The sequence below is a fragment of the Strix uralensis genome, chromosome 10 (genome assembly GCF_047716275.1).
Source record: "Strix uralensis isolate ZFMK-TIS-50842 chromosome 10, bStrUra1, whole genome shotgun sequence".
NCBI lineage: Eukaryota > Metazoa > Chordata > Aves > Strigiformes > Strigidae > Strix > Strix uralensis.
Window position 1 is genome coordinate 16,790,922 of NC_133981.1, and position 27,605 is coordinate 16,818,526.

A 27,605-nucleotide genomic window follows, 5' to 3' on the forward strand; every position below is an offset into this window, starting at 1 on the left:
GGTTTCCATTTGATAGCTTGTTTTAAGAGACAGACAGAGGTATATGACGTTAATGTAGTATGCTAATATTACTTCCTATAACAGAAATTGATGAATGTGAAATTCAGACTTTGTAAACATTAAAAAATACTAATAGGAAGGTATTTCACGAGCAATCATAAGTGGAGAAGAAAAAGAACAGTGAGAATTAAGAAGAAAAATGATACCGTATAAAAAGTTCTTTTCTGTGAGGTAACACATATTAGGAATTTATCTGAGAACTGGCTTATGGCATTGTAGGAACACAAGAAATTTAACAGTTAAAGCAAAACAAAGAACAGAAATGATAGCTCAGAACTTCATTTATCTGATTTTACATCAGCAACTTTAGATTGTGATGTATCAACTAGACTTGCTAAGAAATTGTATAACCATTGCTACTGTTTGAATAATCCACAGAGAGTAACTTTTTGTACTTACCTTGTTAAAGACAGAATAGCAGGATTATGTTTTACTTTTCTGACGAATAAGGGCCAGAAGTGTCCCAGATAAATAAAATCCTTGCAGCACTGCACAATCATCAATATTCATCTACCTGCTATTTCAAGTAAGCTCACAAAATGGTTAGTTAAAAATGTAAAAACAAAATCACCTGCAGAGCAATCGTGGTATTCTTCGCAGGATATTTCCCCACCAGTCCTTGTTCTTTGCGTTTCTTGAATTTCCTAAAGTAGTCCTGTATCAGGAAGGTGGCATAGAACTTCCCCACGGTTACCTCATCATCTAAATGAACAGACCAGACAGATCTCTCCCAAGTCAGCACATTTATCAAGAGCCTGTATACTCACATCTGATTTGGGGGGAAAAAATAGGTACTATGCTTTCAGCTTACAACAATGGAACCTGTAACTAGCTTAAAAGCAATGTTTTAGCAAGCAGTTTAGACTCAGTCAGTTAAATGAACTCATCTTTAATAAAGAAGAAAATACAATACTTTACCAAGTCTCATGTACTTCTAAGTAAGCCCACGTAGGTGTCTAACAAAACCATAACCATGTTTGTATATGCATAGAAGCTGAAAGACTGGCTTTAGTTACTTGGAATAAATGGATTAAAATAAAAGTTACTATGGCTTACATACAATTATGTTCATAAAAGTAACTCTATTAAAAAAACAACCCACAAATCAGTCCTGCTTACAACATTTTTGTTTTCACCGCTGAACCAAATTTGCTTAGTCAGTGTATCAACATGGCACTGTTCTGACTGCATAAGGACTTTTGACATCTTTGCAGCCTGCTTTGCCATGCACACTTTTTTACCGGTGTCATGCCCTCACTCTAATACCTGAGCACCTTCCAGTTTGAATTTTATTTGTCCCAGATGCTCATGTTAGGCTGTATCTTCTGCTATCTTATTATCATCCAATAAGACAGATTCTAGACTCTGAGGAAATCCCACAGAGGTTACAATTTCACATATTTTCTATGAGGCTCTTGTTTAAGTGAAGATGTGGTCCTTAGCCACCTTCTAGATAAGTGATGATGATAGTAAATATGAAACAAGATGTCGCTTTCACACATTATTGTATTGTGTTGTATCAGCTCTGCAATGATGACAGAAATGAAAATAACTTCCATCAGTTAATTTAGTACAATTCAAAAGATACACAAACAGTAAACCCTAGCATTTTTAGAGTCACTGTTGTGAATAAAATCCAAATTTCAAAGTTTTCAAAGTTCAAAGGCAGGTACTTTAGGAGGATATCGAAATCACCTGGTTCATAGCATGTTAAGAATGTATGTGCCTGTTCTATGCGTCCCATTGAATCGTTTAGTTGTGCAAGACTGATCTCTTGATGAGTAACGCTTGCCAGAAAACTAGGAATAGTTTTCTATTCAAAAACATTGCTTTTGTTTTCATGTATTTTTTTCCCCTAGAGTTATCTGGCATGAAGTTAGCTATTTCCCTTTCTGCTGTGTTGTCTAACGTCTTGATTTTTTTCAGTATCTTGAGATAATTATTTGCAACACAGTTACTAGCTGGCTACTGCCACACATAAAGGAGGGCTGGTGGTTTTTAAGCATCAGGGCTGATGTGTTTTAAGCATCAAAGTTCCCTCCACTCTTGGGGCCCACATCCCGATGGGCATTAAGTTCCCGTCATTCCACTTGCCCTTGCTGGGACAGACAGGTGCTTAACACATCTCAGGATCTGGGTTACTCTGTACAGTTGTGACTTGACTAAATATGGAAAATCTAATGTGCCCAGACACGTTTTAACACAACTTTGTTAGAAAGTATGGATTTTTTTTTCGTTTTATGCCATTTTTTTCCTCCATATTTTATCTCTCTAATGAAGTTTTATGATAGACTTGAGTTTGGTTTTTCATTTTGTTTTGTGAGTTTTTTTAACATATGAACACCTCCTGTTAAGCAAGCTTTTTCTCTGATTGTGAAGAAATTCTCTAATCGATTGTCATATACTGTAACACCATACATTAACATTTGATTAAAACAGAGTCTTCTTGTGTCTTCATTTTGTCAATATTTCCCAATGTATCTCAGTAATGATAGTATTTCTAATAGTATCATTACCTGTAATGTGACAGTTTTTGTTAATTGAAATTTAATTCACTTCTTTTTGTGACTTGCTTTCACATCAATGAAAAGGATGGGGAAATCCAATCCATGTACAACACTGTTTAAACTCATTTTTACCTCTGTGACAAAGTTTGTCTCAAAATGAATCCTCTACCATTCAAAATAAGCTCCTCTCTTTATAGTCTGAAATGGGCTGTATGCATGTGAGGAAGTATGACAGGCTTTAACTTCAGTAAAAATGCACCAGGGATGTATTCTGCCAGCATTTTTTCTTTAAATGTATCAAAGCAAAAATAATTATAATAATTGCTTTAAAATATCTTGGTTGGGAGACCAGTCTGTTGCAGGAAGTATCTTAGTACATTAAAGAGCCTGCTCTGCCAAATACTGACATCTCTTCAAAGGTCCGAGTCCCCCCAGTTCCCACCACAAAATAGCAGGAACTCCATAGCTCACAAGAAAATCTCACCAGTCTACAGATTCAGTCTCAGCAGTAAAAAAGGTTTTTAATTGACTCCACAAATCTAATTTCTAAACTTTTTGTGAACATTTGCTCCGATGTTCATCTGTAATCTTCCTTGTCAGCTCCTCAGGAGACTAACGGTGGTTTGTAACAGGAAGAGATCTCTTATAAAGCATCTAATCTAAACTTGCCTTCCTTAGTTTAGCTGAATCCATTGATCTGCAACATAGCCTTGGTCAAACTCCCCAGATAAGCCTTTCCCCATCATTTATACTACTTTGTTTCAAGTATTTGAACAGAACTTCTAAGGAAGTGATATAACGAATGGCTCCTAGAAAGAACAAGCACATAGAAGTGACAGACTGATATAACATATACTACTATGGGTTGCACTTAGAGCATGTCTCAAGTCAGGCTATGACATTGCATGACAACTGACTGTACCTGAGACGATAATACCTCCAAAGTCTCAGTATGCAAAACTTAAGGGCCCTTATTGATCACTCTGGACATGCACCAACTTTTAATATGCATATTAGATGAATGCATTACCAGTTTGCTGAATTGTGCATGCCGAAGTCTGTATGTACAAACAAGATGCATGTGTACTTCACAGGCACAGTCAGTTGTACTGCAGACACGTGCACACAAGAACTGAAGTCTGGCCAAGGGGAGCCATCCTTGACTTTGTTTTTTGAGTAACACACATATAGCCAGATATGGACAGGTATAGGGAGGCAGCTAAGCATAACTGACCACAGAATAGACATATCTGTAATTACAATTAGTGACAGCAAAAGGAATCATTTCAGTAGGAAATTTTTGGAAGAGGGCAAAAAATATTAGGCAGGATTAAATGGGCTTGCAGGTGGAGACGGGGGAGTTTAGAGAATACGCGTGAACCTTTAGTGAGTTGTATGCATTTGTCTTACTCTCTAGTCTCCCAAGAATGTTAATGCATTCATACATTCAGGCATTTGACTGACATTCTATGTTTTTGCAAAGCAGTTTAATTTTTCTGTACTGAAAATGTGTTGCTATTATCGGTTTAATTAAGTTATAGTAATGAGTTATATAACCAGTATACTAATAATTAACTAACTGATCATTTCTAGTGCATCTATTCTAGTGCACCTATTTATAATTCATGAAAAATATGCTATAATGATTATTTTCATTCTGCTCTGCAAATAATTGTTCTGTTTGTGTTCTGTAGGCATGGTCATGAGCACACGAAGGATCTAGCCTTCAGTAATACCAGCAAAAGTAATACTGGAGAAAAACATTATGAACTAGACCACTCGATACTTTTAAGTGCAAGTGATTTTAACATATTGAATTTGGATGCTTTGTTGATTTATACTGAAGTGAATATTCTGTCCCCTAGCAGATTGATATTATCAGCTGTCACTGGTGTTATTGTCATATACCACTTTCTGTTGAATATTAAGCATCAACAGAAACTAATCTCTACTGTATACTAAGCTATTTTACACTCCTATGTCATATGAATGTAAAATAGCTGCATTCCTCTTTTCTCTAGGTGGGTTACAATATTTTCAATTGTCAGGTAAGTCACAACAAGGTCCACAGAGAAAGAAACCAAAATGAAATAAAAAATTCATAAATCTTAAGGACTTCCCAACACATTCTTATTTATATTGGGTTGTAGAAGCCATACTGTTTCCTATCAATTGAGCAGTGATCCAGATTCTCAGCCTTCTAGCTACACTGAAAAGCTACATTTGCAGAATAAATATTAGCAATGAATTTTAGTATAGCTGAAAATAAATATACAGCTTATATTCAGCAATGAAATGAAGCTGAAGTTAACAGTGAGTTACTATGTAAGATTAGTTCTAGGAATGTAATCTTTATAGATTCTTTGTCAGATTGATTTAGGCAGGCACAGCTCACTATTCTGAAGCATGCATTTCTAGTTCAATAAAAAAATGTAGGGGAATAAAGTTGGCAAGAGGCAACACTAATTCCATGCCACCACCCTAAAACAGAATTGCTTCAGAATATTCGGAAAGACTCATAGTTGAAAGGAACAGAGGCTGCAGAAAAAGCTCAAGCACATAGTTACAACAATAACAAAGCAATTCATCTATGCCATGCAAGCACTTAGGTGTAAGGCTAAAAACAACAGAGTAGAACACAAAAAGTTGTTTTAAATGTGCAGTATCAGTTCCCCTTTGGATAGACAAATTGGCTAGATTTTGGCCTTCATCCCCGCTGTTATCTGGCAGCCACCACACCAATAGCAAGTGGCTCCCTCCAGCGACAAAGCTAATGCTGCTTCTCGGGTCATGCTGAACAGCAGTGCAGCCAGCATGCTCTTCCTCCCCTAGAGACTGAGAGTATCACCTTCAGAAAGGGATCAGCCTCCACCACCACCGGGCCTGGGATCTTGAGTCTGCTTCCAAACCTGAGTCTGATAAGTCTTGAAAGCTGCCGTAACACTATAAAAGTACAATAAACTACAAGAAATACCAGATAATTACAATGGATCTAGGTATTGGATGGCTAGATAAAAATATCCTGGGTGTGGGTGACAGTGCAACAGATCCTGCACCTTTAAAACTTGAAAAAGCAAGTAAAAAACAGTCACCTAAACCTACGCTACAGCATATTAATAAAAATGTATATATTGAAAAAGGCTAAATATATATATTAGAATATATATATTTAAAAAGAGAGATATAACGAATATCTGACATTTTACAGCACGTAGGAACAACTAATATACGTGCCTTGCAGTTCTCGCGGATGTATTGGTGTCATTAGAATTTAGATATCTCTTTACATGGGCCATATTCAAATCTCAGTCATACTGGCATAAATCTGAACCATTTCCATTATCTGTTGACTATGGAACTGCTCTGGTTTAAACTAGTGTAACGGAGATAATTTAGCCTCTTGCTTTATTAATTTAGCATAAAAAATATTTTTAAGCTGGCAATTACATTTTTTTAGGTTTCTCCCAGAAGTATTCAACATATACAAGGATATAAGCTATAATGTAGTGTACATTGTCAAGCTTAATTAGTATAAAACATGTTATTTTGCTTAATGCATTGAAATCAGAAACTGTTTAATTTACTTTGCTGAATGACTTGAAATCAAGATTAGATTTAGGTCTAATAAGGTATTTTTTTCAAGCAAGAAAATAAGCATAACATTTTCCTCTCTTTTTCGTCTAAGGAAGTTGTACTTATCAATCCTATATGTATTATCTGGTGTAACAGGATATAGTTTTCTCAATATTTATATTGTTATTGTTTGTTGTCCCTTTAATGAAATCATAATTGCAAAATTTAGTAATTTTATTCCTTTGGTTGCTAACAATCAAGAAAGACCAAAATGCACAGAGAATAGCATATTACAAAGTTTATCAGACTGACCGCCAGCTGGAGGGACAACTTGGTCAAGTAATTTCATGCTTGTTTTCTTCCATATTTTCTTTATAACTGCTCTAAGTTCTTCATTTGCTTGCTCTAGATTACCTGTGGCAATGAAATAGAAAAATGGAAGATGGCAATTATGTCTCAACCAGCTGCAATGAATGATCCTTTGGATATTAATTAGCTGTATACAAATAAAGGCAGTGATAAGGGTGCTTTGCAGCAAGCCTAAACTACAAGAAGTAGCAAATAACAATACTAAAACAACTAAAGAGAAGAAAGGGTGTAAGACAGTGTGAGCTCCTGGGGCTTTCAAATCAGTCTCTGGAGTACTGCAGAGGTCAACCATAATTTACAGATCTTGGCTCTACTCTTGTCACTGCTTAATAACTTCCGCCTAAATTGTACAGAAAGTGATGACTTGCTCTTTGCAAGTCGCTTCTTTCTTGGTCCAAAGCTGAGCCTTTATTTGTTTAATCATGGTAATTACTCAGTTGTACAGGCTTGAAAGTTCAGGGAACTGACTACTGAGCAGTTTTTCATCTCTTGCAGTGCTCACCTAAGCCACAGCAATGCCTGAGGGAGCTTAATCTAATCAGCTTGTTATTGGCAGTGGAACTCAAATTCTGCTGAGAATGGCAGAAGACATGGAACAGAAAGTAGAAAAAGATGGTAAAATAATGAAAAAATATATGAAAATAGAAAGTAAAATTCTTTGAAACATACTACTATTTTAAAAAACTTTTCCCTCTCTGACCCAAATGACAGAAATCCATTCAAGCCAGTCAGAACTGGCCTCAACCAAACTGGGGATGTTGAAAGCAAAATCTGCAGTTGCACCAATGTGGGATCCAAGGCACCACATTAAAGAGTATTGAGGAAGGAACATCTTGGTTGGATAGAAAGGGGAACTCATTCACTCCTTGCACTAGAACTCCTGTTATGCCACTGCTACATGGTTTTATCTGACCAGATAAAAGTATATAATAATTTCTGAGATTTCTTGGGCTCTGGCCTCACTACCACTTTCCTTTCATTTTCTAGCAAATCATTCCTAGCAACAGTGAATACAACCCATGATCCAAAAAAACAACCAAATCCAGTGAGACTAAGGCAGCCTTACTCATGTCCAACAAAATGAATAAATTAAATTGTAACTTTTCCTCATTGTACCTTCTGAGAAGTGCAGCAAAGGCTTTACGGCTAAGAACCTTACCTTCTGTTTTTATTTTTAGAGCAGTCCTAACCAAAGCAAACAAAGTAGCATTGAACATGACGGTTCCATCACTGTTTAGTGGCATATTCATGGCTACTAACCTCTGTAAATGAGAAAAGGAAAACAAATTTTGATGTGACTTTGCTTGAAAGAAACCTCCTGTAACGCTCATTTCTGCAAAGCTGATGTATTCAAAGAATAATATCCACTGAGAGGCATAAAAACTACATGTCTTCAAAAAAAGTTGAGTCTTCCATCCCAGCTGCATATAACCACACAATATCACTTCTTTCTGTTATTAATCACATGCAGGCTTATATAAAAGCTAAAACTGTCCAGTAGTTTTCATGAGCTATTTGAGTTAATTTGCAAACACTGAAGCCCAGTCCTCAGCTACGACTAAGTCACACTATGCAGGTATTAAGGACAAACGCAGTTATCTAAGAGCATGTGCTCCAGTCGCAGTCACGTTCCAGGTTTCCCATGGCTACCTCCCGCTCCATGAAGAACCACAGCACCAGGTCTGTCTTGTATAAGCTGATTCATTTCTCAGGTAACTGTTCAGTGACGCCATGCAACTCTTACGCTGTTAACACTGAATTAGTGTGAAAGCAGCTCTCCTCTTTGAATTAGTCTAGCTTTGCATTAGAGTATTCATCTTTCAGAGAGCGTATTGCTGTGATTCTGTCTGTCAGAACACTATCTATCAAAATCTTTTCCTGATGTCTGACTTGGATTTTCTTCTATTCTAGTTTAAAAGCATTACTCAATTAGATAATTTATCTTAACATATAGATATAGGTTTGTTTTAAGTATGCCTTGTGGCATTCCATTTGAACCCAGTGTTTTATATGTCAACTTATTTATCAAAGAGATATAAATGAAATCCAAATGACAGTGATGTTGTAGCAATCCTTTAATTAAAAGGCTTGATCTTATTCTTACTGAAGTTGCTAAACCCACAATATCCATAGTTCTGAAGTCCACAAATAACATAATAATTATTCATCTCCTTTGTGTTGCTTTTCAACTTTTATATTGAAATTCAATTAATCCTCATCTAAATTACATATTGTGCCTGACAAATTCTACATCATTTTAAATTCCCTTTAATTTTCAGTCTTCTCACTCGCTGCTACATATTGTATTGCACACCGTTATTCACTTCAGCTTTGTTTTTCATCTTGCAGTCCCCACCCTTCAATCTCATTTCTATGTTTCATGTGCAGCAAACTTCTCGTGAATGCGATTGTAAAAGTACTGTATCAAAACAATTGTCAATTAAAGTAAACAACCACTCTCTTCTCCCTGGGACTGAGAGAAATCAGAAGTGTCAGTGGTTTGAAGTAGTCTTGTTTGTGACACTGGGTCACCAGAAATGCTGGGATGAGGTAGTTCATATACGTGACAATAATAGACTAGAGATAGATTTACAGACTGACCCCTTTCATTTTGATGTTCTGTGAAGAATTTTACATTGGTGGTAACTACTCAAATGAGCACACTGGAAGAAATTACACTAATTTTGCTGGTTTAAGTTAAGTCTACAAAAAAAGGAGAAAACTTGAGAGTGAAGGAGACCTTGTGAACAGAGAGGAATACTGTGCATATGTGACACATACAGGGCAGAACTGAATGAATGAATGAATGAACTGTGAGAGAAACCTGGGAAGTAAATAGGGTAACACCTACCTTACAGGCCACTCGGTGAGGGCATAATTTGCCAAAACCAAGTGGTGGCTGAATACGTCTCAGTAATGTAACCACATCAAGATGCTTTATCCTTCCCCTAGAACCAACACACATCAGTTACAAAACATACATCCATTCCCCAAAAATATACTACGCTCTGCTTTATTGTTTTTACCGGATAAATCTTATCAGAGAAATCATCTAACTTACTTTGCTTCAGGGTCATATTCTGACCATATCCTTTTGAACTCATCCAAATGATGGGGACCCAGAATAGACCAGTCACGTGTCAAATAATCAAAATTATCCATAATGACAGCCACAAATAAGTTTATAATCTAAAAAAGTAATTAAGAACAATCTGCCTTAATTATTTTGAAATTTTTAAAAATTATTCAATAGATAATTTTATAAGGTAGCAGGTTAAGAATTCAAACAAAATCTCATAAATTATGTTTGGCAAATAACATAAAATATCACAGAAAATACTTGCTAACCATTTAACTGACTAAGTGGAACTCTATAATGACATGACAAGAGTGTGATTCTATCTTAGAGTGTTCAGTCTTTGACACAGGCTATAACGTGGTTTTGTTTCTCTTCCTTGATTTGCCAGATCCCGCTACATCAAATTAAAGAATGGATCCAATAAATGTATTTGGCACAGTGTAGACCTCAGGAAACAGCTTTTGTACTAACAGGATTCTATGTCATGACAATAAGAGTCTGCATATGTTTTGTTAACACAGAAGATGATACAGAACAGCAGAACGTGTATGTTTACATTAGTTCACAGAATTCTGTTCGACCGCTCTCCTTTTGCAAGGAGAACAGCACTGTGAATAGAACAAATCAACCAGTTTAGACTAGACACCTGCAATGAGGAAAGACATTTTTCAAAGATTATTTTAAAACAAATAATCCATTATGCCATGGATAAAGAAGAAAGGTTATTGCCACAGTTTGAGAACACGAATCCAAATTCTGCTAAATTTAAGTAATTCAAATAGCATTACTAGTAAGTCAAAGGAATTACAGCTTTATTATTAATGAATATTTAATGATAATATTGTGAAATGCATGAAATAATGTCTGATTAAAAGACTATTAACTTAGCTTTCAAACATGCAACCAATCACTCCTACATACATGTAGTCAGAAGACTCTCTTGCACATGAGAATTTAGAATCACAGAATGGTTTGGGTTGGAAGGGACCTTAAAGCTCATCTAGTCCCAGCCCCCTGCCCTGGGCAGGGACACCTTCCACTAGACCAGGTTGCCCAAAGCCCCGTCCAACCTGGCCTTGAACCCTTCCAGGGAGGAGGCAGCCACAGCTTCTCTGGGCAACTTCTTCCAATGTTTCACCACTGCCATTGTCAAAATCAGTAGAAGATACAGGATTTAGAACTGTGTATAGAAAAACCTTGCAAAAATATTTTAGATACAGGATTTTCAACTGTTCTCTGAACCCACTACCCTCTTAGTTCAGAAGAAAGTCAAAATGCCAAAGCTTGTTTCTGTTAATAAGCACAAGCTAGACTCACCAAAAATGCACAAAGCATGTAAAAACTGATAAAATAAATGATGGCAAAATTGCTTCCACATGTGTATTCTTCCCCTGGATTATAATCAGATTCTGGATCACAGCGTTTTCCAGGCAAACATGCCAGCATGATTTCCTGCCAGGCTTCTCCAGTTGCACACCTTTATATGGTCACAAAGATAAATTAGGCATTATTTGATCAAAATGGATTAAAGATGTATTAGTTTATTAAGATCCGACAGAATGCTTGAAGCGGTACAAGCAGAAATGTGAAGACAGATTGTGAACTTTTCAGAGCACAAGCTAATTAAGAAAATACAGATCATGTTTCAGGAAAAACAAGCATAGATCTGATGTTGCGGACACATTTTATAAGGTAGACTAATACACCATAAAGGCTTGCACGTAAAAATTTGAACCCCAAACTGTAATTTACAAGTTAAAAACTTATTGCAGTGGAGCTGCTGTGTACGAAAGCAGTGTTGTGTATGAAAACCTGTCATAGAAGTTGAAAGTATATATTTATAAAAGATTAATTGCCTTTTCCTCAGCGTGGTTGAGGAAATGCTTGTCTCTAACATCTGCTGTTGCTTTTTTTTGTATAGTTGAGTAATGCCTGTGCACAGACCCATGATTTTGAATATTTAGAAGGCAACTACATGTTTATGAAATTTTGGGCTGTGTCCATTACCTAGTTTCAAAGGCAAAAGTCTTTACATGCCTAAAGTGACTCAGATCTCATTGGGGGATGCCCTTGGTCTCAGATAAGTAATGACCTACCAGTTTTGCCAATCAGAGTAGTAACAATGCATAGGAGCCAAGTGGAGTTCCAGAATCACGGGCAAGAGAGCTCTCGAGGCTGTCACCTTTAGGGGCATCCCTATTCCATGTCATTCCCTCTCCTTGCTCCAGGACACTTTCAGGCATTCCCAGAAAATGTTTACCCCTTAAGATCTCTAATGATGGAGATTCCACAATCCCCCTACATGAAGATTTAGCTACCTTTGCCATCAGAAAGTTTTGCCTACTGCTTATCCGACATTTCCCTTCCCTAAGTTATACCTTCTACTTCTTGTCATCTCTTCAGCAAATGTAAAGAACAGTTTATTTATCTTTGCACAACCTTTTTTTTTTTTTTTTCAAAGTGCCATACTAGCTGTGCTTCGAAAGATTACAGTAAGGGCACAGTCTTTTTCACCTTCCCCAACACCTACACAGTGATATCAGAGCTGGCTATGTTTGGGCTCTACCTGAAGACAAATGAGATGTTTTGCAATAGCTGTAATGAGTTTAGGTCTGTATCAACTGATTAGAACTCTGCTGTGCTAATGGACATTCAGCATACAGCTATAGAGAGAATGTGCTTGTTATGTTAAATTGTTTCTCACTTGCAAACACATTTTGAACAAATCCATGGTACAAGAGCTATAGACATTTTTCACAGATCAATGAAATGGGATGCATTAAGGAAGAGTTAAGGTTTACTCACCTGAAGAGAAGAAGCACAGCTTGGGGAAAAGTCTGAAAATTGTTGTTTCTATTTATCTGATTGTTGTCCCTCATGGCCACTTTTCCAAATACCTACAATAAAACAGGATTTTGACTTTCATCCTAGTGACCTGTACTGTCAGAAGCTGTAGCCCTTGCAATCTAAACTTGCTTCAGTGTGTATGAAAAACACTTCCACAAATACACATTCTTTACCCTCTTTAGATTTTTCCTGATAATCATTTAATTTCTTACCAATAAACCATTATAATACTAATACTTATTCCTGTATTTCAGGTGAGAAAACATTATTTGTTTTGAACTAGCACCTAGAGTCCTTTATTGATATTAAAGCCCTACTGTGCTAAATATTGAACATACTTGCAGTAAGAAATAATCGCTGTCTTGAAAACCTCAAATCTAAACAGAGAAAAAGTGATGCAAAGACAGAAACCAAAGCACAGAGAATCTGAGCATTCTGTCTCAGCCAGAGATGGAAATGAGTTCTGTTCATCAAAATTAAATTGCAATTCCTTGGCCACAAGACCATTCTTTTTCCCCAACATCATTTATATCTTCTGAAGGCTATTACTTAATTTAGAGAGATTAACGCCACTGTGCTCTGTATACATGTGTCTAGACTGCAAGGACATTAAGTCGCTTTTGGATAAATGATGAAGAGAAAGAATCCAGAAGCAAACCCACTCTCTATAGCATATTTCTTCTACTCATCCCATTTAATTAGGACCTCCCTTTGTGTTGATCTGAAGAACCTTACAACTCTGAGAACAAAAGAAGACATCTGTAAAGTTTTACGGAATGCAGAGCTATCTTAAGGCCTTATGACAAGAAGAAAAAAAAAAAAAAAAGAAAAAAGAAAAAAAAGAGAATTGTAGCCCAAATTCAGGATACCTAACAGGAACTTCTGCCAAAGTGTTGATGGTCACCCAGCCATGTTCGTCAGGCACCTCCTTAGGCAAGCACCAGATCTCACATGTGGCACAGAGACTACCATGGAACTCAAACCGCGCTCCCAGTCACAGGTGTGTGCTCAGTGCCCTTATCTGCTGCTTTCCTGCAGTCTGTGGAGCCCCCTCTCAAACAGCTAGAAATGGCTCAGTAGTATGAATTTCAGCAAGAGTCTCCTGACAGGTTTCTCCTATCTAGCTGTCTCCAGTTATTAAGACTGGAGAACCTATTCTGCCCTCACAGTGCTGCTGCTGGTGTGAGGAGTGGCACCTTCATCCCAACAACACATTTTTACATTTTAAGTTACCAAAATCCTTTCTGTTCTCATACATCTTGTACATACATCCTACTTTTGATTAACCACAGGCTCAGCTGTGCCTAAATCCTTAGCTAGATTCTTTTCCTAGTTCTATTCTTTTCATATGGGAAAGACTTTAAAAAAAAAAAAAAAAGCTGGAGTTTTAATGCCTGATTCCCAAAATAAGTCTGTAGTAAAAAAAGCCATGCATTCTTTCACACATTCATGAACAGGAATAAACTTCACAGTACATGGAAGACGAGTGGCTCCTTTCAGCAAAGATACTATAAGCTCACACCAAGCTCTTGCATCTTTTTGGATTTTCTGACTACCAAAATTATAGCCAAAAAAAGATTTTTATGTTACTCAAAGCTCTGCCTTATATATAGCACCACTATCAAAAGAATGTTTCAGTAAACATCTTAGCAAACAAGTCTCAAAGTAGCCAACACTGTACTTTTGTTTAATGCTAAAAAAATTCTATAATTACCTGCATTCCAATGACAGCATAGATGAAGAACAGCATAGCTATCAGAAGGGCAACATAAGGCAGAGCCTAGAAACGGGACAGGTGCAGTGTCTTTTAGTAATTTCACATCATAATTTCAATTCCATTTACAAAAATAATTTCTCTATACAACACAGGCTTTTCCAAGGTTTTTCTTTGTATGCAAATGCTGAAAATGTTATTACCTGTCACTCTTAATATTTTGCTGCATAAAATGAACCCAAGCTTCATTATATTTTAAATTATTTCTGCCAGCAATCCAGGGGGAAGAATCATCTTTAGCAGTTTTTAATTTTATTTTCATTACTGATTCTGACAACACAAAGATACTTCCTTCTATAGTTATAGAGTTCCATTAACTTCACATTCATGAGAGTTTTCAGGAGCGAGGACTCAAATATCTATTTGTTACACTTATGAAATTAGATTATATAAAAAAATAGATTAAATTCCTCTTCTGTAGTCATCTAATAAATGTGTGTAAGTATGAGATCTGTGTGTGTCAAATCTATCCCTTTTAGATATACCAAGTAATTTTTATGAAGTACAGTAGAAATCTCATGGTAACAGTTAATACTAAATGACAAAGAATGACCCTTGGACTCACTAAAGTAACTGGTGGAGTTTATTTTGGCATTAGTATACAATTATATTTAAATATGTCATTATTGATAACATGAATTTCAAAATTAATGTTTTTTGCACTCTAGAGGGTATTGCTTCATAAAGTTTGGTGTATAAATGGCTGCAATTATAAAGCAAATTTAAATAAATTTTGCTAACCTGAAATGACTTAATAAATGTCCACAGTAAAGTTCTGATTCCTTCTCCTCTGCTAAGCAGCTTCACCAACCTCATCACCCGGAAGAGACGGAAAAAAGTGATGGAGATTCTAGCGCTGTCTTCAGAGTTCTGAAGAGCATCATGGAGAAGTCAAACCAAATACAAACTCAAACATGCAACACTTCCAGAAAAACAACATCAAATGCAAAGGTGGAAGAGGTAAGATTTGAAAATGTATCTTGAGGACCTTTTCACCTTGATAAGCATGATATGAAAGGAAAAATCACATGCTAAAAACACAGGACCTGCAGAAATGCTTCACACGTCACATGCATTTCCAAGTTTTCCGGTTTGTTAATAAGGATCATACTGGGTTTGTTTGTAGTAGACTTCAATACTACATTGACAATGGATGCAAACCACTGCGTAACACCTTTGTAGTAAGACAGTTATGAAAAATACAGAAAAAACTGGTGGAAAATAGACATGGTAAAAATAATAAACTCAAGTAGAGGTAAAACCACTGGGGTCAGTTTACTAATCTTACCCCAGACTCATCAGTTGTGACTGTTTCAGTTGGCTTTGGCTTTAAGAAATTAAGAACATTAAATATTAAAATCAAATAAAAGATCAACAAAATCAGCTTAACCATAAACAGAAGGAAGGACATTTTTAACTTCTAAATGTAAATGAACAAAACATTATATCCTTATTAAAATTAACAAAACATTAATATCCTTATTAAAACCTTCCCTTTAGCATTTCATGTTTGCTGACTCATACTAAAACTTTGGCTGACTCATACTAAAATCTGCTAGTATAAAACATGTTTAAAAGACTCAATAGGAAGTAAATACAAAATAAAATATCTGCTCCTATGTAAGCCAAACAAAATTAGCCATCGACTTCCACAGGTTACATGAAATTGTAGCAGTAAGCCTAAGTAAAACTCAAGAACAAAGCTTTGGGATCAAACTAGCCGTTCAATGTCCCTTTTCTGCTGTGCTCTTTTTGAAGATTAATTACCCCGTCACTGAAATCTAACCATATTCAAGTAATTGTGTTTTATATCACATCAGGAGCTCCCTTAAAGCAAAGTAATTCCCTTGAGTTAATTCAGTGATGAGCATAGGGTTTTGCAGTGTTTAACAAGGACAGATTTTCACTCTGCCAAAGTGATAGACAAACATTTTTAGCTCAATGACATGAAGGCTAACCCTCCCATTGAGGTGCAAATGAGAAGCCAATACTTATACTCTCTCACCATCTACAAAGTACTCATACACCTGAGCTGAGGTAACAGGATTAGGCATGAAGAAAGGGCTTCAGGATTTGATTGACCCTTTTGGAACAGATCTGTACAACCCTCAGGGAGGAGAGAGTCACACTCCAACTTCTTGTTCACAGAGCCAAACTCTGTCCTGTGAAGAAGAAACTCACTTCTCTCTTTATAATGTTTCTATCTCTCTGGCTTTAGAGAAACTGTTTTGATATCCTAAATGGTCAGACACTTAGCAAAGCAGCTAGCAAAGCTTAAAGGACCAACTGTCTATGCTTGCTTGTGCACTGACAGATTCAAAGCAGCTTCTTCCCAAATTGAATGGAAGCGTCTTTAAAAACATGTATAGCACTAAAACACATGGGATTCTCGATGTTAAATCCAAGTGATGGGTCTTACTCTCTTGCCTAAGATATCCTTCTTTTAAGGGGGCACCTTTCAATAAATATTGTCACATATAGCAACAATAACCATGATGCCTCCTCAGTGCTGCTTCCAACACATTGCAGATGCAGCAGACATACTCTCAATGCCATGCTGCATTGAGTAAAATCTCAAGTATTGCTGTTACCTAAGATAAAACTTGAGAGAGAAGCTGATTCTGCTGAAAATACTGGCAGTATATTATACAAACATACTGTGGTAAAAAACCAAGAATAAATAGTACTTTGTTAAAGTCAGATCATTAGTGGTATTTATTAAAATACTAATTGTTTTATCTATTACTTTTTTCAAAACTTATATAATATAAAGATATCAGAAGGGGAAACTGAAGTAAAAGTAACCGTCTGTTCAACTATGTGCAATCTACAATACTGCCCTGTCAGGATATCAGTATTTTCTGAAATAGAGTTTTAAAACTGTTTAAGAGATTATTACTAAAATAATGCATTAATATTAACTGAAACCCAGATCTCCTCGTTAGACTTCAGTAAGCATTATTTGTATAATCAGCTGTAACATCTAAGCTTTATAAGCACTTATATAAAATACACAAAAGATATGCTGCAAATAAAAAAATGTTCTGTATTACAAATTCTCTGCATATTTCAACAATTTGAAGTAAAACCATCAAAATATAGATTAAGGAGAAATTCATAATCACAAACATTATAAATGTCAAAATATCACAAAAACCAGAAACAATCTTGCAAAGCTGTCTACCTACATCAATCACAAACCTGTACTAGTGTACACAAACCAACATTGTTATTGACTTTTTGGTACAGAAAAAACCCCTCTTTATCTGAAACTTTTAAAGTAAAAGGGTTTCATTATTCCTTCTTCAGATGAAGCCTGAAATTTCATATTAATCTCTGGTGATTGACTCATGCTGAGCTTGATACTGTCTTAATCAATGAGCAAATGACTTAATTAGCATTCAATATTTTGTATTATCAAAAATTAAATTAAGTATTTGACAGATAAAAACCAGATTATAGTATCATCACAAATTGACACTAAAAAAAAATTAAGTGAAATGCTGGGTTTTGCATTTGGGAGTTTTTCCTGCTGGTTTTTATCAGAGAAGGATTGGGCCCCAAATAAGTAGGAACACAATTAGGGTAGTAATATGTAATAGGATAAAAGCAGAAAAAGGGTATTTCAGTCCTACAGATTTTTTTTAATTGCTTTCCAAAAGAAAAAAATAACGAGGAATATGAATTATTATTTGGTTATGAAAAAGCTCTCACAAAAGGAAAAGTCAGTGGAAAAAAAACCTTTTCTACAATTAATAATTACTTAATTCTTATTTTTGAAAATACAGCCAGATTATGAGATTACCAAAACTATGTAAACAGTTCTATTGTATGTGCTCAGGAATGATGAGTACAAAATCCCTCAACTTTTTTTTTTTTTTGGTCTGAATGGCACTAAATGTATTTGTGTATGCACAGGACTGAGTCACGCACATTCCTCTCATAAATCACTTTTTCTCAGCTTCTTTGGACTAAGCAGTCCTAATTGCCTGTTCCTGATGGCTGATCTGCTGCTACTAGGAAGTGTTAGGATGTCATATGCAAGAAATTATAAATTACGGACACTGGAAAGAGCAGGGCAGGAATGAAAAAGGAAAACACCCTGTTCACAAAAAGTAAATCTACAAATCCATCTCTATAAATTATTATTTATACCAAGGTGGAGATAGATGCTAGAAACAAACAACGAAAACAAACTCCTGATACTAGAGGATTCTTTTTCTACTGGAGCTGAAAATATTCAACTTCTGCCCATCATTGGCCAAGTGTTCCGGGTAGTGACATCTTAAAGTGAGTGTATCTAATTTTTTACCCTCTCTGGCATTTCTATCTAATACAGCAGCTTGGTTTATATTATTAATACTAATTATAATGAAGCTAATATAGTGATATCCACAAAGAAAACATTAGTCATACTTATTTATACAGGAAATGCTCATCTAAGAGACAGTTAGTTAACGTTTATGTGTGTCCATCCAGCATGAAGTAATACTAAGACCTGGGAAACTAAGATTAAGATAAAACAATTTTCAGTAACAACAACAGACAGACTGACGATAACAGAGAATGTCTGCTTCCTACAGATAAGGAAAAAACATATACTACCCAAACACATCATCTTATTTGCAACTTCAGTAATATTACTTGACATGTACACACACAAGTAGGTGTGCACATTATGTATACGTAGGGAAAGTATTAGAATAGACTTGAGACTGAGGGAAAGGACAGGCTGAACAGAGACAGAGTCCCTTTGGATGACAGCTGCTGACAAGAATGCAAGTAAAAATATTTCCTCCAGTCAGGCAATCTACCTACAACCTCCTCTTTCCCCTCACCTTCCACCAATCATTCCAATACTACTCGTGTTCCAAATGCTTTGGGACTGGTTGGTTATTATCATGATTTTTTTGTCCCCCGTGGGACTGTGTGATTTGTAAGATGACAGATGTGCTTCTGGGATCACTGCTAGAAGTCTGCTCTCACTCTTTGGCTAACAGATGCACTGCAATGAGGTAAATGAGGACAGAGACTGCCTTAATTATTCTACCTTTTCTGTCTGCCATGTGCCAGCTACACTGAGAGCCTAGTTCAGCAAAGCATTTCATAGCTACGTCATTTTAAGCCAATTCTTAAATACTTCAAATAGGCAGTAACATGTGACTTTTCTTTTTTCTTAAAGTTCAACACAGCAGCTTTCTTCCCCAGACAATCCCAACCCTCAAAAAGGACTAACCAATGGTCAACTTAAATTTCTGACTCACTGATGAAAATGTTTGCAACCTGCTACCAATTTTAGTCAAGTATTTATTATTGCTTATGAAAAATATAGCACATTTCCTAAACAGTAACTCCTCATTACACTCTTCATATTGTAAAAAAAGTTTATAATAAACATCCTAACTGAAAAAAGCTTCATTGTCAAAACTGTGAACAGTGTGAAACAGATTGCATCATGCATTGGAAGCAAACTGTAGCTCTGTGCTTAAGAAAAAATAAATATGGTGAAAACAAGTGGATATTAGTATATGGTGTTGGTCAAATACTTTTCTACAGATTGTGCCAAAGGGTACAAGAGTATGCCAAAACAAAATGAACACATAATGATGATGTAGTCATGATTATAAATATAGAAGTAAACATCTCAATGACAAATATATATGATGACAATAACATATAAAGGAAAGCATTCAGGTTGCCAAAATATCTTCAGAAATGTGTATGTGTGTCTGTATGCATGTACGAATATACATATACAATTTGTTCAGAGAATTACTGGAATTAAAATGTGCTAGCAAGTAATTTTCTCCACAGTCTTATCAGTGCTCTCTGTATTATTCCCTGTTCAACATGAACCAAATGCCCAGAGCAGATTAAAAAAGTATCTTTTCTCTTGTAAAAGATGTATTTAAAACTCTAAGTTCATAATTAAGATGTTGATGGCATAGGGTATTATTATGATAACCAATAAATATTCAGTTATGCAATAAAGTAAATAAATTATTAGTATTAACACCTTCATGAAAGCAGCTCAGAAATTTACTTCTGTTTTCAAATTAAATATTGCAACACAGTATAGCTTTCATATTGCAATAAGACTTCATACTAACAAAAGCAAATCCATGAGAATGTATTTTTCTGACCTATCCTTAAGCCTAAAGAGAAACATTTGCAAAAGTCTACAAAATATATTAGCAGTATTCAAAAATATCAATTACTAGCAACAAAACATAAGTTCTAACATATGATACTGATGCATAAAGTGGAATTCAAACTGAATTGCAGTGTTTTTGTGCAAAATCGGAATCCAAATTCTCTTACAGGAAATAGATGAGAGGTTCTTAATCCAAGCCTCCACACAAGCAAGATCAGCTGTTCACCAGTTTCTAGGTGAGTGGACAACTACATAAAAATAAGCACCAGCCCTCCCAGTACACACTCCTCTAGCAGTCTAGCAAACAAAAAGAGTATCCCACTGTTCACAAGTCAACATGATGCACTGCATAGCCCTGAAATGATAAGAATGTTGCTCCTTGACAATTCTGGTTTTGGGAGAGATTTTTTTGATGTATGATATTGCTACTAACCACGGTTAGTTGTTACAGTAGTGTAAGCACTGAATAAGCCTCATGTGTTTACAGTGGTGATTCAAGACAAATAGGTTTTCCTGAGGGGGTCAGGAGGAAGATATCAATGCTCTTCCTTTAAGCCCTATTTCAGTAAAGAACTTGAATTTTACTTAACTTCAAACATAACATTAGTCCCATAGGGACTGCATTCAACATCTGCACAAAAGAAAAGTGAACTCTCCATTACTTTCTTGACATTTTGGCAGCACGTGAATGGTAAAAGAAACTTAAATAAAAATGTGAATTAAAATTTTTGTAACTGCTACTGTAACAATGTGATCATGCCTCTAAGTCATCCAGTGCTAGTCATCCAAATGGTTCCTGAGGTGACAACTAAGATAATTTCTATAGTCAGGCTGGACTGAAACTTGTCTGTTATTTTCATTTAAGAACTTACTCATTTATTCAGAATTTATTTCCAATTTACCTCTCATTGTCTTAAGTTATATATGTCCATCTCCCAGAATGGACTGACATCTTGTGTCTCACAATCACTACTCTGCTTTTTTAATTGAAAAGGAACCATTTTTATGACCACACAAGATCTTGTGTGTCATGCGAAACTATTTGAAAACAAAAGGTCACAAAACCCAGAAGTAAGTATATATGTTTTAGTAGTGTTTTTAATTTTTTTATTGCTATACCATATATATATTTACTTATATATACTTGCCTCTAAAAATTTCTAAAAATAAAATGAACATGAAAACTAATTAGGTTCATAAAAGAAGAACTGGTTAAAGGAAGGGATATTAAGTGACAGAGTAAATTAAAAAAAACAATCACAGAAAGTAGTGTATTGCTAAAATATATGTTGCTCTGAGGTGGTTCATTTCTGGAGCTGGTCACCAATCCAGTCCTTGAGGATGCTGAGCAGTCCTGTAAATTGCTGAACACATTAAACATTGATTTCCACAGCCACCAAAAATATTTAAAACAGTAATTTCCTGGATTATATGTGAACGGGAGGTTATTGAATCAGAAGAATCAGCCTCAGGGCATCATATACATTATTATAAAATGTTAAAAAAAATAAGAAAAGGAGCAACAAAATAAAGAGATGGCATTTAATTTCCAGAATTTAATACTGAAATCACGTTGATATGTAACTAGAAAGTCCAACCCACTCTTGAAAAAATGGGTCAGATAGATACAAACACATTATATACTAAAAGAACTTGCTGGCCTTTGGAATTGGTCTAAATGAACACAGCTAAACTATCAGAATGATGCTGAGTTGTTTCCACAGCATGAGGCAATTATACATGCAAACCTATAAGAATGTTTAGTTCATCTTGAGTACACTATTTTAGGTATTCACATTTTTTCAAGTCTTCTTTTACATTGATCAATTAAGATGGCTGTCCTCGTGCAGTTACAACTGCAACAATATCTGATTTTACATTAGTGCTAGCAATTTACACTGCTTCAGATCACCCCTCAAACTAGGCTGAGCTTCCTCAGTTTAAGAAGTTTCTTTAGTGGGAATTTTCACAGGTGGTATTTCAACTGTGCTTGCTATCCCATTGAAAACAAAGTCTTGTTAGCATCTTAGCAGGGCCGTAGATTTCCCAGGATCACTGTCAGTGTTAGATTAAAAGTACAGGTGGAATGGTGCGATTCAGAAAGCCAAAAAAATATTAAGAAAAAGGTTCTAAAATACTGAATTTGGATTTTAGAAATTTACACAAAACTAATGAAGTAGGAATAATTCAGTAGAACCAAAACAATAAAAGTAATAAAAAATCTAAGAATTACCCTGGACATTCTGCAGCACTCACTGTTTCATAATGAAAATGGGAAATCAAGCCCAGAAATACACTGAAACTGTAATACATTAATGACTTGTACAAACAAAGCACAAAAAAGTGGAAGAGACCAGAAACAGACAATACTTAGTACACAAACAGTCTGCTGTGCAGTACTAGAAGACATCAGAGATGAGCCTTTTTTCTCCAGTGAGTATAGCATGAAAAACTAAGAAATGACAGTGCTAGTTCTTGACTGTGGTGTGTACTTTTCCTGAAAATCACTACTTGATCTCCAGAATATTTTCAAGACAATTGTGTGAATTACTAAAATGACAGTGTTCTTCGCAGTTGAAAGCTCAGCAGTGATCAGTTACAAGTAATGCGGTCAAATTAACACTGTCCATACAGTGTTAAATACAGGGACATCTTCTACTGTCACAGAAGTACATTTGAGCTGTTTTTCAATCTCTTCACAATCAAGAACATTTTGCAGTTACTAGGGAAAGCTATTCTAAATGATTGGTCTTTACACTCCTTAGATATTACTGTCATCTACACCAGTACTACTGTGAATGGAAACAGTGGATAAATTGTAAACACTTGAGCTGAAAGTCTAAATCCAAAGTTTTGTGGGAAAAAAAAATCCCAACAAAAACAAGCAAAAAAACCCCAAACCCCAAAACCAAATTAGAAGCAGCTTTTAAAAATCTGTTCCACAAACTGTAATTATACTTTGAGAAACATCTCAATGGGACAATGCAGTTCTGTGCTGACTGACCCTCCCTGTCAGCTCAGGTTCCTTCAGTTCACATATAGAAAGATCCATCACCCGCTGAGAACTGAACAAAATCAGTCTGAAATCTAAGGGTCAGGCTAAGGTCCTTCTGCTCTCACGTTATCACATGACTCCTTGATTATTATTTCCAGTAATGCAGTCAGTCATGAGATTCTCACAGTTTAGCATAAAATCAGGAAGGAATTTTAAGGTGAATCAGCCTTTAAATTATTTTGATTATGTTTACTCTTTGAGATGGCAGTGTAGAATTTGCAGCTTTATTAAGAAATTTGAAGTCTAATAGACTCTCTGTATGCTTGAAGATATTCTACCATCTTAAAAAAAAAATAAATAGAATACATTTGTTTTCTGTATTTGGTTGGAATGCATTTATAATAGGTATTACTCTGCTTACCAAATAGACTAGAACCAAAGAACACTAAAAACTATGAACATCACTGTTTCTCAACAGCAGCTACTGCCACTAATTGATGTTGTCTGTGCCAATGCTAATATGCTCTGAAGGCAGACCTGTATGGGCACAGTATAAGAATTTCCTTTGGCAGCAGCCTTATCCACTCATTTCTGCCCTACCATGCCCACACTTCTGCCAATATTGTGTGCTCAGCACCTTGTCCAGCCAACTGTGAAGTCCTCAAACTCTTGTGGAAGCACAGCTCACACAGCTATGGGGGCAAGAAGGGCTGTGGGTGAAGGCTGCTTAAGCTCATGGAGATGCCAAAAGAAATCTTCATCAAACCATGGCCTCAATCAAGACCAGCCTGACAAATCCAAGCTCCTAGTAGGTGGTCTGCTGATCTGAACAACGCACTGAAAGCCAAAAACTGTCTTCTAGACAGATCTTACTTGAGAATTATGCATTTTCTTTTTTTTTTCCCCCTCATCCTGGAATGCCTGGAACAGATTGGTTTTTTCAAACACAATTTCTATTCCATGTTCCTGGGCAACTTTATTATCATGGTATTCACAGTTCCAAAATCAAGGTACTGTCTAAATGGAGTAATGTGTATAATTTCTGCTATTGACTGGAGGAATGTGATCCTAAGAACTGGGCTCCTGACATGAACCACTTCAGAAAATAAATTTTAAAATGTGTTTTCTCTGAAAAACTGTTTCAATTAAATGTCAATGATAGCCACAGGATGGATTTGCTTCCCCCAAATATGACAGAGATATTGCAACTTAAATATTCAGCACTAAAGAATATTTATTCAAATTTAGAAGTATTTTGAAAGATGATGCATATTAAATATCCCTACTGAAAAGAAACCATTTCGGTAATAAAATCCACTGGGCAAAAAAAGATGTCTAGCAAGTAGCTTACTAAAACAAATTTAAGAGAAAATGAATGTTATTAGCCAGCTCTTAAACTGTGACTGCTGTAGAAAAACATGCAAGATAAATACCTTCAAAGAATACCAAGCAACTATTTCTATCTATAGCTTTCTCTGATTAATCTGTTCTTTGATACAGAGAAAATATGTGAATGTTGGGTATCTTCTGCATCATGAGTATTTCTTGATAACTTAGTTCTCAGAATGATAAACAGATAAGATCTTCAGCAGGTGGAACACGCTAACCTCACCTACTGAGTCTGTGTGCTCCCTGAGCATTTTCAGTGGCTGGGCTGGTTTCAGGTCTCACCTTCCTCAGTCTCCCTTTTTGACATCTCAAGAAACATTAGAGGGAAGAGACACTTTCCTCTGAAAGTTTGTTTTGACTAGTTAAACAAAGAAACATGAAAGTACAGAAGCACTTGCATATCTACTACAAAACTGATAGGGGTTTTGTTATCTTTCATTTATCATTTTGAACAGCTTTCGTTGTTAAAACCAGCAAGTCAGACAGAACAGGCAAAAATCAGTATTTCCTTATTTTTTTCTTGGAAATGGATCTTTCTGTTGTCCAAACACCTATATGTGTAATGGCCATCAGTCAAAATTTTGGTGAAAAGATGGAGTTTTCCAAGTACTTTAAGCGTAATTCAAATTTAAAAACATTTACTGCAGGATGGGAAAAGCAAAAGGAACAGGAAAAAAACCCCACACCTATTTTTGACAGCATGGAAAGCCTTACGTTCTCTATGTACCCTTCTTCTGCTACCTTAGGAGATATGAATGCTAACATTGCTCTAAAAACCAAACCTCCCACAGAAAAAAAACAATCATTAAACTAAGCTACTGAAACAGCTTACAGAATCTTGAATTATCTCGGTCAAGTTACCTACTGGGCTCCAAATAAAATAGTAACAGAGGCTTAATTTCTTTTTTACACATAAAATGTTTTAAATATTTTCTGTACATATATAGAAAAACATAATTCTCATTGCCTCACTACACTGTGTGCATGTGCAACTATACGGGTATATAGATTTAAAATAACAGCTTGAACAAACATCTATATCAATGTTTTGGTCTTTGATTCCAGGATAAAACATACTTTTCTCAAAAAGGATTTTGGGGGATAACGTTTACATTTTCTGTATTTCTTGATGACAGCAATTACTTTTTAGTGCATGAACAGTTGCTACTTACATTAACTTCTGTTATAGCAATATCAACGACGCTACCAACAACAATTAAGGCATCAAAAGTGTTCCATGCATCAGTGAAATAGTGCTGTTAGGACAAGCATTCAGCAGAAAGAGAGCAAGAGAAAAACACAAACAGAAAAAGAGAAGAAAAGGACAGTGTTATAACACAGAAAGACTCTAGGCTTCTCTGATGTACCACTATACAATCTAATCTTTCCCTTCCATAGCTATAAAAATTGGTAGAAAAAAAAGGCTATTTATTTCCCATATCAACATAATTGACCTATGACTGGTCTGTACTCAAACTTTAGAAACATCAGATCAAAATCTGTGACTTGTCCAGATGATGGAAATAGTGGGGAGACAGAGAAAGAGAAGTAGGGACTGGGGAAAGTAAGCTGGGGTATACTCACATCAGCTTCACTGAGAACGACGTCTACTATGCTGCCAATAACGATGAGGGAGTCAAACGTATTCCAGGCATCACTAAAATAGCCCTGAACAGAGCAGGCAGGGTGCAAACGTTTGTGATTACACATGAAATGTCAAATATTTGCATACTTCTGTTTAGTTTTGCATAAACAGAAATTAGTTAAACAAAACCTGTGGTCTAATGAGAAAACAAAAAAAACCAAACAATATTGCCTACTGAAGGAAAAGCAACATATATGTGCATGTGTGTGTATATATATACTTTATATATATACATGTACAGACACACACACAGACACACACACGCGCGCGCGCACACACGCAGTACACATGCATAATACACCATCGTATAAGCACAATGTTGGCAAGCAAGCCATCATCCAAAACTGGTTTTGGACTTCTAGCAAGGCTGAAAAATTCTAACATATATACCCTAACAACCATGACAAAATCCCTTTAATAATACTTCAAGACCAAGCCAACTGAAACCTCCTTAACATTAATGACTGCATCATAGTCCTAAGTGACTGGTAAAAACATCCAAAGGGTCAAAGCTCATCACTGGTTAATCATGCACAATTATTAACATGGAACTGTGCATAAATGTTGGAGAACTGGCTTAATCTTCTATTCAGAAACTAGGTTTAATACAGGAAGTCACACTACTTTTGCAGTCAGGGCCTGATTCTGTAACCAGCAAAGTCAGTGCCAGGAATCATAGCAACTTGAACAATTTCTTAATGTTTTTAATGCAGCCAGTCCAATGTCTGAAAATTCATTTTCATAAATTGCTTAGTCACCCTTCTGACATTTTATGGCTTTAAATACATTCCCTGTGTGTATGGTAGTGTCACACTGCTGCTAATGGTTATAAAGTGCTACCATGCAATTAGCTGTCTATTGGCATCAAAACTGCGTGTTTGAGCAAAAAGATATTTCAGAAGAAATCTTGAGGCAGGTTTCAGGATCAATCTGTCACTGGGAACAAATCAAGATGTATTACTCTGTTGAAGGCAACTCTACAGAGACAAGGTATGTAGGTTTTCTGCAATATGTAGATTTTGCCTAGTTATTACAGAAATTCAGAATTGCAAAAATTACTGAACTTGCCCTTTTTCTCATTCAGATATATTAATCTATCAGCCAACCATGACTAAGGAACATGCATTACACGACAAAGGCTGAAATGTACATTTTGTACACATACATTCTGCTTTCCTGGTAATTCATTTAAAAATACTAACTTGTCAGCCAC

The 27,605-nt window shown here is 35.8% G+C and overlaps 1 protein-coding gene across 6 annotated transcripts in view; it reads right to left on the reverse strand.

Annotated features, from left to right (window-relative positions):
- CACNA1D (calcium voltage-gated channel subunit alpha1 D) overlaps positions 1–27,605 on the reverse strand; it is a 198,837-nt gene that overhangs the window by 26,735 nt on the left and 144,497 nt on the right. For 2 of the 6 annotated variants that reach the window (XM_074879365.1, XM_074879369.1), the window contains 12 exons: positions 26,332–26,415; positions 25,920–26,003; positions 15,498–15,536; positions 14,951–15,079; positions 14,150–14,215; positions 12,394–12,485; positions 10,906–11,065; positions 9,571–9,698; positions 9,361–9,457; positions 7,669–7,771; positions 6,453–6,554; positions 632–762 (listed from right to left, as the gene is read on the reverse strand). In XM_074879365.1, the coding sequence (XP_074735466.1) occupies positions 632–762; positions 6,453–6,554; positions 7,669–7,771; positions 9,361–9,457; positions 9,571–9,698; positions 10,906–11,065; positions 12,394–12,485; positions 14,150–14,215; positions 14,951–15,079; positions 15,498–15,536; positions 25,920–26,003; positions 26,332–26,415 (1,215 nt within the window). The remainder of the gene's footprint in view (positions 1–631; positions 763–6,452; positions 6,555–7,668; positions 7,772–9,360; positions 9,458–9,570; positions 9,699–10,905; positions 11,066–12,393; positions 12,486–14,149; positions 14,216–14,950; positions 15,080–15,497; positions 15,537–25,919; positions 26,004–26,331; positions 26,416–27,605) is intronic. The other 4 variants (XM_074879370.1, XM_074879367.1, XM_074879366.1 and 1 more) reach the window with 3 other exon arrangements.